Source organism: Acytostelium subglobosum, assembly GCF_000787575.1.
Source record: "Acytostelium subglobosum LB1 DNA, scaffold: scaffold5, whole genome shotgun sequence".
NCBI lineage: Eukaryota > Evosea > Eumycetozoa > Acytosteliales > Acytosteliaceae > Acytostelium > Acytostelium subglobosum.
The window spans coordinates 113,325-124,457 of NW_012236527.1; the positions used below are offsets into that span (position 1 = coordinate 113,325).

General features: G+C 43.0%; 5 protein-coding genes across 5 annotated transcripts; 3 read left to right on the top strand and 2 right to left on the bottom strand.

Moving 5' to 3' along the window:
- Window positions 1-510: 510 nt before the first annotated feature.
- On the bottom strand, window positions 511-3,867 carry SAMD00019534_028140 (hypothetical protein; the record flags this gene model as incomplete). Its single annotated transcript, XM_012900947.1, has 3 exons — window positions 511-2,094; window positions 2,160-3,037; window positions 3,102-3,867. 3 exons carry the CDS (start codon window positions 3,865-3,867, stop codon window positions 511-513), a joined length of 3,228 nt encoding a protein of 1,075 aa, XP_012756401.1.
- A 907-nt stretch (window positions 3,868-4,774) lies between these two features.
- Window positions 4,775-5,237, top strand: SAMD00019534_028150 (hypothetical protein; the record flags this gene model as incomplete). The annotated part of the gene is made up of 2 exons (XM_012900948.1): window positions 4,775-4,952; window positions 5,035-5,237. The coding sequence occupies 2 exons, from the start codon at window positions 4,775-4,777 to the stop codon at window positions 5,235-5,237; spliced, it is 381 nt and encodes a 126-aa protein (XP_012756402.1).
- A 901-nt stretch (window positions 5,238-6,138) lies between these two features.
- On the top strand, window positions 6,139-7,245 carry SAMD00019534_028160 (hypothetical protein; the record flags this gene model as incomplete). The annotated part of the gene is made up of 2 exons (XM_012900949.1): window positions 6,139-6,582; window positions 6,694-7,245. The coding sequence occupies 2 exons, from the start codon at window positions 6,139-6,141 to the stop codon at window positions 7,243-7,245; spliced, it is 996 nt and encodes a 331-aa protein (XP_012756403.1).
- A 94-nt stretch (window positions 7,246-7,339) lies between these two features.
- SAMD00019534_028170 (hypothetical protein) lies at window positions 7,340-9,722 on the bottom strand (the record flags this gene model as incomplete). Its single annotated transcript, XM_012900950.1, has 4 exons — window positions 7,340-8,856; window positions 8,934-9,338; window positions 9,403-9,627; window positions 9,689-9,722. The coding sequence occupies 4 exons, from the start codon at window positions 9,720-9,722 to the stop codon at window positions 7,340-7,342; spliced, it is 2,181 nt and encodes a 726-aa protein (XP_012756404.1).
- Window positions 9,723-10,796: 1,074 nt separating this feature from the next.
- SAMD00019534_028180 (hypothetical protein) lies at window positions 10,797-11,042 on the top strand (the record flags this gene model as incomplete). Its single annotated transcript, XM_012900951.1, has 1 exon — window positions 10,797-11,042. One exon carries the CDS (start codon window positions 10,797-10,799, stop codon window positions 11,040-11,042), a length of 246 nt encoding a protein of 81 aa, XP_012756405.1.
- Between the last annotated feature and the right edge of the window lie 91 nt (window positions 11,043-11,133).

Here is an 11,133-nt window from a genome sequence, read left to right on the forward strand (position 1 = left end):
TTATGTGTATTTGATGGTGTAGACATCATTCATTCATTCATTCATTCGTTTCAATAATTCATTTATCTCTTTAATAGTATATATATATATAAACTTGAATGGTTTAATGCTGGAATAATTGAATGTAAGTATGTGGATGGATGTGGATGGAGGTGTTCCACTTTATCGCTTGACATCACACAACCCCCGAGAACGATGTAACCCACACTCAATGAACATAATGAGCCCTGATGATGGGGCTCACCCCCCAACAAACAAACATTCATTCACCACACCATTCGATACAACCGCTCATCACGTTTCAACTAATCGTTCTCATTTGGTACAATTCCATTCAAAATGGTATTTAACCATCAAAGTACTGCAGATAGATACAAGATATTTATATATAAATGTGGAGTGGTGTGTGTGCGTGTTGTGTTGTAAATCACAACAACCAAACCAACCAACCAATCACTTTGATTGATTGATTGATTAACTTGATTGATTGACTGAAGGAGGTTGGTTGAGTTATGACTCGTCGAGTTCAGTATTGTTGTTGATGTTGTTGGTGTTGTTGACATCAGATTCTACCTCGACCTCGTCCTTGACCTCGGCATCGGCACACTGTTCAGTGTTGTTGTTGCTGTTGTTGTTGTCAATAGTGGTTACACTGCTAAGTCCACTCTTGTTCTTTGGTGTGTAGTCCTTCAAATTGGTGTTGGATGGTATCCTGATCGGAGATCCATGTGATCCTGTTCTGTTGTGTTTACCATTCCTCTTCCTTGGACTATGGTTGATTATATTATTATTGTTGTTGTTACTATTATTATTATTGTTGTTGTTGTTGTTGATGTTGGCTGTGTCTAGACTGAATGGAGGTGGAGGTAGTTCACATGATTTGGATATTGGTGCACTGGATATTGGTGTGTTGTTCTGGCTTAGACTTCTGTTTCTTGGCTTCTTCTTCTTGTTGCCCTTCTTTGAGGCTGATTTTGGACTGCCTTGGAATGCTGGATAGGCAAACAAAAGGTCACCACTGTCTGACAACATCACCTGCTCCTCTGCCTTGACCTCCTCAGTAGCAGGCATTGTTGGGGAGACCACTATAGTAGTTGTCATTGTTGACGTTGATGTTGTCTCTGGCTCTGGGACAACCTGGTCTGGTTTTGTCTCTGATGCTGGAGGTGTGACCTCGACAGGCTCATCAACCAACTCTGTGTCCTGAGTTGGTGGCTCAACTGCCTCTTCCAAGGCAACTGGGGTAACTGACTCTGGTGCGGGCGACTCCACCTCGACGACTGGTGACTCGGCCACCACTTCAGGGGCAGCTTCGACTGTTGGTGATTGGACGGGAGCAGCTACTGGCTCAGTGGTCTCAGAGACCAGAGCAGCTACGGCCGCAGCGGCGGCGGCAGCCTTCTCATCCTCCAAAGCCTTTTGTCTTCTGACTTCCAGGGGATCGACAAACACCTTTGGTGGAGATGCCTTCCAAGACATGAATGCAGATCTGAACAATAATGGCTCATCACCGTCGGTGACGACAATCACCTCTTGGTCACTTGAACGACCGTCCTCTGCTGTGGCAATGTACTCTTGAGCGACGTCCATTGTAAGTTTGAACTTTGACTCGGTGGTCTTGCAGCCCTTCCATACGTAGACGGCGTTGTAGCGATCGAGTATACAGCTCTCCTCGTGGTTCAAGTCGACCTGAGCGAATGGCTTGACCTCGTCCGCCTTGAAGATGCCACTGTTCTCTGTGCACAAGAACAACTTGGTCTTCTTGGGCTTGGCGTTGGTGTCCTCTTCAGCGTAGTCAAGCTTGCCACCGATGATCTTCCAGAAGGACTCGGGCTCGCTTCCCTCCTCAATCTCGCGCATGCCCGACTCATACTCTGGGGGCAAGAATGTGTAGAGGTCTGCTGCCAGCTGTCTCTCCAACTCGCTGCTGGCCTTGCCGTGCCACACCAATATACACTTCTTTGGTATAATGATTGAGAATGAATCTGTTGAACATAGTCTTGCCGCTGATATCTCATTCAGCTCTGTTCCACGAATGTTTCCTTCCACTCCACGTACCTGGAACATCATTGGTCTTGACAATGATAACTCGTCCTGTGAATGAGTGAGGGCGAGGGTTAGGCAAGGGTTGCGACAAGGGTTGAATGGTCAATACTTACATTCAATACGATGGTCTCTCCTTCGAACAGTTGGATGAACTCTTGTGGCTCCTTGTTCTGTGTGATACGGAACTCGATGGGATCGTCAGCTTGGAGCGCTTGCATCTTCTTTTGAATGTCCTTGAATAGTCCAAACTTGTAGGAGATGTAGTTACGACTGCTTGAATAGCATCCCTCCCAATAGAAGATGATGGACTTGATCGAGTTCTTGCCCTCGGGACGATAGATGTAGTTGCAGACGTATGAGCGGTTCGAGAAGAAGATGCCAAAGTCCTCCTCCTCAACCTTCTTCCACTGGCCCTTGACACAGGACCACACCAATCTCTTGCCCTTGTTGTCGTTGGCGCCGAGCTTCAGACCGAGGACCTCCTTGTCGGCGTGCATCTCCTTCACGTCAAAGGTGAGCGCCTCCTTCTTCTTGCCCAGATTCAGATAGGACTGGCCCGGTGCGCGCTCCTTCTCCTTCCACTGCTTGAACTTGCTCTTGAACAGACAGCCCTCGGCGCCGTCAAACTCGGCCTGGATAATCGTGTTGCTGGGTCGCTCAAACATGGTGAGGAAGCGCTTGGCCAGCGTCATGGACACCTCCTTCTCCTCCATCGACGACTTGTCGCCCTGCCACACGTACATCTCAAACTCGCAGTCGAGGATGAAGCAGCTGGTCGACACAAGCATCTCCTGCGTGATCTCTGGCTCCTCGATAGGTATGCAATTAAGCTTGCCATCGACCTTGCCAACGCGATACAAAAAGTAGTCTGGTCCGCGCTCAGTTCCATCCTCATCAAGCAACAAGTCGCTACTCTCCAGTCGCACATTAAGCTTTGCTCCCTTGGCCACACCCAGGCACCAAAGGAAAGTTGGATGTTCCTCGCCAACCTCTGTGTTTGAGTATGAAGGTTAGTCGTGGGTCCAGCGACTTGGGCAGTCCGTATCATCACTTACCAAGTGCTTGTACAGCTCTCTGACAACCGATCTCGGCCTTTAGACGCTGAGCCATTTGGATGGCCTTGGCCTTCTTTTGGCTGTGACATTTGTCAGTGGCCCAGACAAACATGTAGCTGTCGCTCTGCATGATGAATGCGTCGGACTTGTTCAAAGACTTGTGTGTTAATGGTACAGGGATGAAGTAGAATGGCTCCTTGCTGCCAGTGACCTGAATCAACTTGGCTCCATGATGCAACACCACCGATGACACAACGGGTTGTGCTGCTTGCTCGGATTGAACTGATGGTGATTGTGGTGCAGCAGGTGACTGTGTTGCCGCTTGTGGAGTTACTGTTGGAGGAGTCTGTTGTTGTTCAGATTGATCAGGTGTTGTTGTTGCTGGCAATTGAGTTTGAACATCCTCACTTGGAACATCATCAACTGTCTCTGTTGACGTCTCCTCCTCCTCCTCTGCTGATTGCTGTGGCTCTTGCACCTGCTCTTCTTGACTAATATTACACTGATTGTCTTCTTTTGTTTGTTCATCAACATCCTCGATGTCGTTATTGTTGTCGTTGTTGACTGGCTCATCTTGTGAAGGTTTGGCTTCATCAGGTGAGGCAGAAGAGAGTTCATCATGATGGTCAGACTCTTTCTCCACCTTTTCCTCAACAAGGTCTTGTTGTTGTTGTTCAACAACCTCTCTGTCCTCAACTACATCATCATCAACAACAACCTTTTGTTCCAGTTGAACAGAGATATCTTCTGATTCAACAACCTCCATTGGTGTATCTATCTATCTGTCTATCTATTTACTTGTGTTGCTACAAATCTTTTTAATGATAAAAACAAGAGTGATTGTTAAATGTTGATTGATTGACAAAGAGAGATTCTAAATTAATTAATTGATTGATTGATTGGTTGTTGGTGTTGGGATCTTGGTTATTATTATAACAACTCTCTCTCTCTCTCTCTCTCGTTGTTTGGTGTTTGAGTGATAACAAAATGATTGTTGTGTGTGTGTGAGTGTTGTTGCAAAGTACATGTGTTTGAAAGATAAACAACACAATTTTATTTGAAAAACTAAAAAAATTCAAACAAAAGTGACCTTTTGAAAATAGATAGATTATTTATCTCTTGGACAATTCTTTGTATCTTCTAAATGATCATACATATCATTATCACCATAAGCAGGATCAATTACCCAACTATATCCATTATTTAAAGGATTTATTATTTGTTAGTTTCTCTCATAATAATAATAATAATAAATATAAAAACTTACTTTACATCTACAAAATAAATCAAAGATTGTATTAATTAATCGTATTATTATGAATTGCGAATAGGTATCTGACAATGGTTGGTCAGATAATTGACATTGCTGAACAACCTCTCCTTTTTTTCAAATAAGGAGGGTAATTACCAAAAGTGGAAGTTGGATAACTTATCAAAGACGAAGTTATAGGACCAATCCAACTTGTTTGTTGCTTCAGAGTGAGAGATAGAGATGTTCAACGAGGACTTTGAAATCAGATAAAATGAAGTTCGAACTTTTCAAAAACTTCGTCTTAAAACTGGATACAACTTGGTTCAGTACCTGTCTGATCACTTACAACATTATTGTGTACTTATATCTGTCTATCTGTTTATCTAAATATATATATAAAGGAGGAGGGAAGGAAGAAGTAATGTCATCCAATCTACTTGCTATAAAGACATTGAGACCTGCAGTGGTCAGTCCATCATTGGACGCTGCTAGAAGAAGATGCTTCAAGCTGTACAGAAACACAATCAGATCATTGCCCGTGCTCGTTCAATACTACAACCTCTCATACAACATTGATGACATGAAGAAGAGAGTTAAAGGTATGTGTTAGTTATGACACTGGCACTGGGCACAGGTACAGATAACTTACACGATCGTGTCTCAATCATTCATTATATGTAGCCGACTTTAAACAATATCAATCAGTTGCAGACAAGGGAATGTTGGATAGATTTGCATTCATTGGTGAGACAGAGTTGTTTGATGCAGTGTCATTGCTCAAGACTAGAAGTCACGTCGTCAACTACTTTGAGGAACCAATCGTCGTTCAGAAGCAACTGAGCGAGGGTGAGGATCTGTTAAAGACATTCTTTGCCAAGATTTAAAACAACATCATCATCATCATCATCATCATCAATTGATGAACATACACTACAGTGTAACTCGATCAATCAATCAATCAATCAATCGATCATTCATTCATTCATTCATTCAATCATTCAATCAATCAATCACAACAATGTAAGCTTACACTTCGATCATTTATAAATAGCAGTAGACATAGCATCAGCAACAGCAGCATCTACAATAAACAGCTATATATATATATATATACATACTAGACCATCGACTGAACAGATACCCTGCTTCTGCCCATGACATACCCTCACACAGATACCCTCACACAGATACCCTCGCACACTTACCCTCGCACACACTCACAGCCACAATTCCTAACTTCATTCATCCATTCATTCATCCAATGAGCCAATGATTATAACAATGGATACACTACCATTCATTGTACTACGAAATATAGTTAATAATATAAATGACAATAGTGATAGGTTGATGCTGTCATTGGTGAATAATAGATTGTTTAATAATAGACATTCATATCTATGTTTCAACTCTGATCAACTACCATGTTATACAGCATTCTACAATGACAACAACAACAACCTCACACTTAGATCATATCAACATATAATCAATAATGATATAAACAATAAGTTACAATCAATATTAATCTATTCCAATGTCGACTATTCAAGAAGGTTGATTGCCAAGTATGATTGTTCATTCTACATTGGTATGTGTATATGTTGACGTCGAGACTATCCCATGGCTCACTCACTCACTCACTTAATCAATCAATCAATCAAAGGTGATAATGATTTAATGTACAATGACTGGAGGAAAGATGTATTGGATATTAAGAACATTGGAAGTATTAAGTTTATTGATTGTGATGATAGTCCACTTAATCAAGCATTCTGGGATGATATGCCAGAGTTTATCAATACATTGCGAGCAAGAGGTGTTGTGGATATACATCTATTCTCATTCAGTGATAGGAACAAGTTGAGACTCAATCACATTGCCCTAAGTCACTTGGTCATTGACGACTTTGATGAAGAAGATTACAGATTGGAGCCAGACTCACTGCCCCCAACACTTGTTTCACTCAGTATACAACGTGAGGCCTATATCGATCCTGCCGCCTTACCACCATCACTCAAGTCCCTAAGTCTGTCCGAGTTCCCAAATGATCAACCGATTGATTGTTCCAAGCTCCCATCATCGTTGACCAAGCTGGTCCTTGACCACTGGCCCACGCATGTTCTAGACAACCTTCCTTCCGGTGTCACCACCCTAGACATCTACAGATCAATGAAACCTTTCGTGATCAAGCACACACCATTGCAATATCTTCGCACAGTACACTCGGTGAGGGACCTTACCGAGCATCCCCTCACTCATCTACGTGATCTTACAATCAGTCGAGCCAGCCACAAAGAAATGTCCAAAATGACATCTATCACCTTACCAATTCTACAGAGCCTGACAATCGTTGGATTCATCAACAGTGATGAGGATGGTGATCAATCAATAGACTTGTCAACATTGCCGTCATCATTGAGGTCTCTGGCAATGCATGTTGATCGACGTATCATCGGACTTCCTTGTGGACTGGAGAAGTTAGAGTTAACATTCAACAAGAAAGACTATGGACTGCCTAAATGTGTGCAGCTCACCAACGTCAACAGTCTCACAGTCATATACTACCAACGTCCACTCGAGCCCAATGACATCCCAACGACCGTAACAGAGTTGACATTACAGAGTTACTCTCAACAATTTGATCCAGCAGTGTTACCAACATCAATACGCAAGTTGACATGGAGTGGTGGTGCATACTTCAACATCAGACATCTGTTACATTATCTACCATTGACAATCTTAGAGTTGGACCTCAATCACTCATTGTTCAATCTACTTCGTATCTCTGACACGTTGTTCTTCAACAGGCAACACTTTACAATCAACTCTGGATTCATCGATATGACGACGATCCAATCAATGGTGACCGCAGATATTACTCTTAGGTGATCCAAACAACAACAACAATATATTATTAATTAATGTGATTGTTTCTTCAAGAACTGGCGGAACACAGTGAAGTATTCGTCATTTTTTGCAGTGATCATAACATAGTTGATCCCTTTGGTGAAGTCTGGGACTGTCTCTGACTTTCTCTTCTTGTTCTTCTTCTGATCCACCTTTTCTTCCTCTCCTCTTCCTCCTCTTCCTCCTTCAATTCTTCCTCATCCACTTCCTCTTTCGCATCTTTCATAACTGAATCATGTTCTTTCTTGAGATCCATCTCCTTGAGAAATGTGTCTCTCATTGTGTTTGTGAGACGCTTGGTGCTCTGAAGGACAATAGAGTATTGATCAGGCTGGATTCCAAGGATTCTGGCGAGCTTTACTTCTTTGTTGTTCTGCAGTTCGTTCTTCCTGAGAGTATTAGAGTTGTCCGTGAACTTCATAGAGTTGAACAGGTATCCAATTTGATCCAGTGTAGTGGCTGCAGACCTGGCAACAATATCCACCTTGCCTCCCCTATAATTTAGAATGATTGTTGAGGGGTTCATTGAGCCTGTTGTTTCGGGCTCATGATGTGGTGGGCGATTGACAAGATCGATACTATTGCTGATGGAGAATATCTTATTGTTAAGATCCAAAGGGAAAAAGTGAGATGACCGACCAAACAATTGACCAAATGTGATTGGCTGGGAGGGGAGCGGACCAACGTGAGTTGCATTGGGCTTTGGATCGGACATAATTAGATGGAAAGAGATCATTCGTGCTGCCTGGTAATGAGCACAAAAGGTTTCAAATTGCTCGAAACCAAAATCGCCATCTTGAACCGTGTTGAGCGCAAGTTTGAGGTTGTAATAAAGTGGGCGTAGATGAGAGACGTAGAGGTTGTCTGGTTGGTAGTCGACATAAATGTAGATAAAGTAGGGAGGAAGCTTAACAACATTATTGTCTAGAACCAGGAGTCCATTACTTTGCAATTGTTCAAAGGTGATGTCGGTGTTTGGAACCTTAGTATTGAGACTGAGTGAGATTCCAGTGAGGGAATAGGCAATGATAATTGGATAGATGTTCTTGTCGATTCTTCCATAGTGTTTGAGGAATCGTTCTCTGGTCGACCCAAGAATATCGCTGGTCTTGTTGAGTGGGTTGCCATTCTTGATTGATTTGATCATGATGGAAAGCGGTCTAGGCCAGCCACTGGTGAACATGAGCGCTCTCTCAATGTATTGGTTTAATACAATGCCGGCTGACTCGCAGACTCTTTTGACCGCATCTTGCGACAAAAAAGGAAGAGGGATACTAGTGAATGGATGAGAAGAGTCCTTATGGATCACTGTGGTAATGTCTCCAATTACAGTGCCACAGAGAGTGATGTTGAGGAAGAATGGGAGTGGTGCATTGGTAAGGAGGCCAGCTAGATTGTCACGTATGATTGCCTTGAGTACGGATCTTCTCTCATCTGGGTCTTTGCTATCATTGAGTGTGCGTTGAAACTCATCCAAGCCCAGGTTGATCAAGATGAGTTTGGACTTGTCTGTCATGGAGCCCAGATTGTCACAGGTAACAATGGAAGGATTCTTACTCTTGATCCACGCAGAGATATACTCGAAGCACAGTTCTATAGTCAAGGTGTGAATGTCAAAGGAGCTTGCAAAATCGAAAATGAATTTGTCGAATGTAGATTTKYGCAAGTACCATCCACAAAGTACCGATATAGTATTCGAGTCGATAAAGTGAGGACTGTGGTGCTGTCTTGAAGCTTCTCCCTGTTGTATGGTGTTGTGCTGTTGAAGGAGATGTTGATGTTGACCTGATTAACTGGCAATAGATGGTCACCTGCAGTTCGTTTAGAGATTGCCTCGAGGACCCTGGTCTTTCCAATACCAGGTGCCCCATATATGACATTGAAAGGGTGATTATCTTTGATGCCATCACCGTTGTGGCTCAGTCTCTCAACTGCACTTGATACTATCTTGTCCAGCACCGTACCTCTGCCTTCCAGGGATAGCTTTATCGAAGTGAGAGGTCGAGCATCTGTGGGTTCTCCATACTTGGTGAGGAACCATTTAAGGACCTGCTCAACATGTGCGCAATCACGTTCTATATATTGAGTGTGTATGTTAGTATTGAATGAAGACGCTGCACCGATATTGTTTGTACTTACTTGCTTTGAGTCGTTCTTGCAGATCATCCCACAATGATGAGGCGAATGGTTGATTGTTGCAGTACTGGACAAAGGTGTCTTTACTCTTTGCTATGTCCAAGAGTTGTGGACCATTTCTAAACTCATACTTTGATGTATCAGCACTCTTCTCTTCTTCATCAGGTGTGGAATTCTTCTTATAAGCAATCCACTGAGAGGTGTGGCTTTTGGTCCATAAAGAGACGCCTACATAGAATGTATTATGACACAATAATATCAATACAAACTACAAACGAAAGATACATACTGATCTTATCAAACTCGGAAACAGGGAGAGACATGTACAATTGGATGAATAATATGAAGTTATAATAATTATGAACAGAGATAAGAGTGATATATGTATGTGGATAATGATGATGTAGGTACAGATAAGAGATAATAAGAGTGTATGTAGACAAGTGAACTGTGTGTTGTGAGAACTACATCTTTTTAAAGATAAAATATGTATTTATTTTATCATCCCACCACTCTCAATACAATGAAGAGAATCAATCCTATTCAATGATAATAATATATTATATTATATTTATATCTGTACTTGGCAATAGAGTACTGAGAGACACAACTCAACTTGAGAAGTTTACAATTACAACCCGAATCAAAGTGGAGTGTAGATGTCCAACTGAACAGCCAAGGTAGTCAATGCTAAACAACACCAGCATCATGATACTACTACGACCACAGTGGCGACTACAGATTGATCTTGGTTGTCTTCATGATGATGATGTTGTCAGGTGCATTATCACACCACTTCACAATCAACACAATTGTCGACATTAACGAATGCATCGATCGAAAGCCACAACAACAGCCACTGGACTAGCAATCACTGAAACAACAGTTGCCTCGAAACTGGCACATCTGAGCAGTAATCAAGCGACATGAGATGCCGCAGTAGTGGCAGAGGGGAGAGTCGTGACAGTCGTGGCGATCATGACTGAGGAGACCCTGGCGACCATCATGACTTATGCCAAATCACTATGTCCATGCCCATTACGATGAGGATGAAGATAATACATGCAACACTTTACAATCAACTCTGGAATTATCTGCAATGTCACCGTTCCAAAATGATCCAATTACACATATGTGTGTATTGTGTATTGTTGTTGTTGTTGTTGTTGTTGTTGTTGTTGTTGTTGCTTTTGGTCTGGCGAATATCGTCGATCTTGTTGGCCAGTAGGCAGCCGTGGCAATTGCCACGGTGACATATGTCGTTGGCGTGCTGCACACCCGCGAGGCCGCATACCAGGTACACGGTCCACTGGATCAGCGTGCCCCCTGCGCCTCGAAATTCCCTCCTTAGGCCCATCTTCTGGGCCAGCTTGATGCCCAGGTCTTTGGACTTGGGGATGAACGCCATCATGGAGGGCGAGGCCACCTTGGCCTGCGACGTGGACGATGGCAGAGGAAGTAGAGGGAACCAGTTGCTGCTGGAACGTGGACGCCGTTATGGTCTCGGTCACCAATCAATGCCAAGACCGAAATGGTTGCACTGGAGCGAGATTATGGAGATGGATTTGTTCGTACTGATAATCGTTGAGAGAATCGATGTAGTTGTCGAGCATCGCGCCATGTGTCAGAAACAGACTGAGTAGTGCAGAGCCTTGAATATTGTCAAAGAATCGATCGCTGACCAGAGGAAGGCCGCAGAGGTGGAGATGGGACAACCTGCTCTCGCCAATCAAA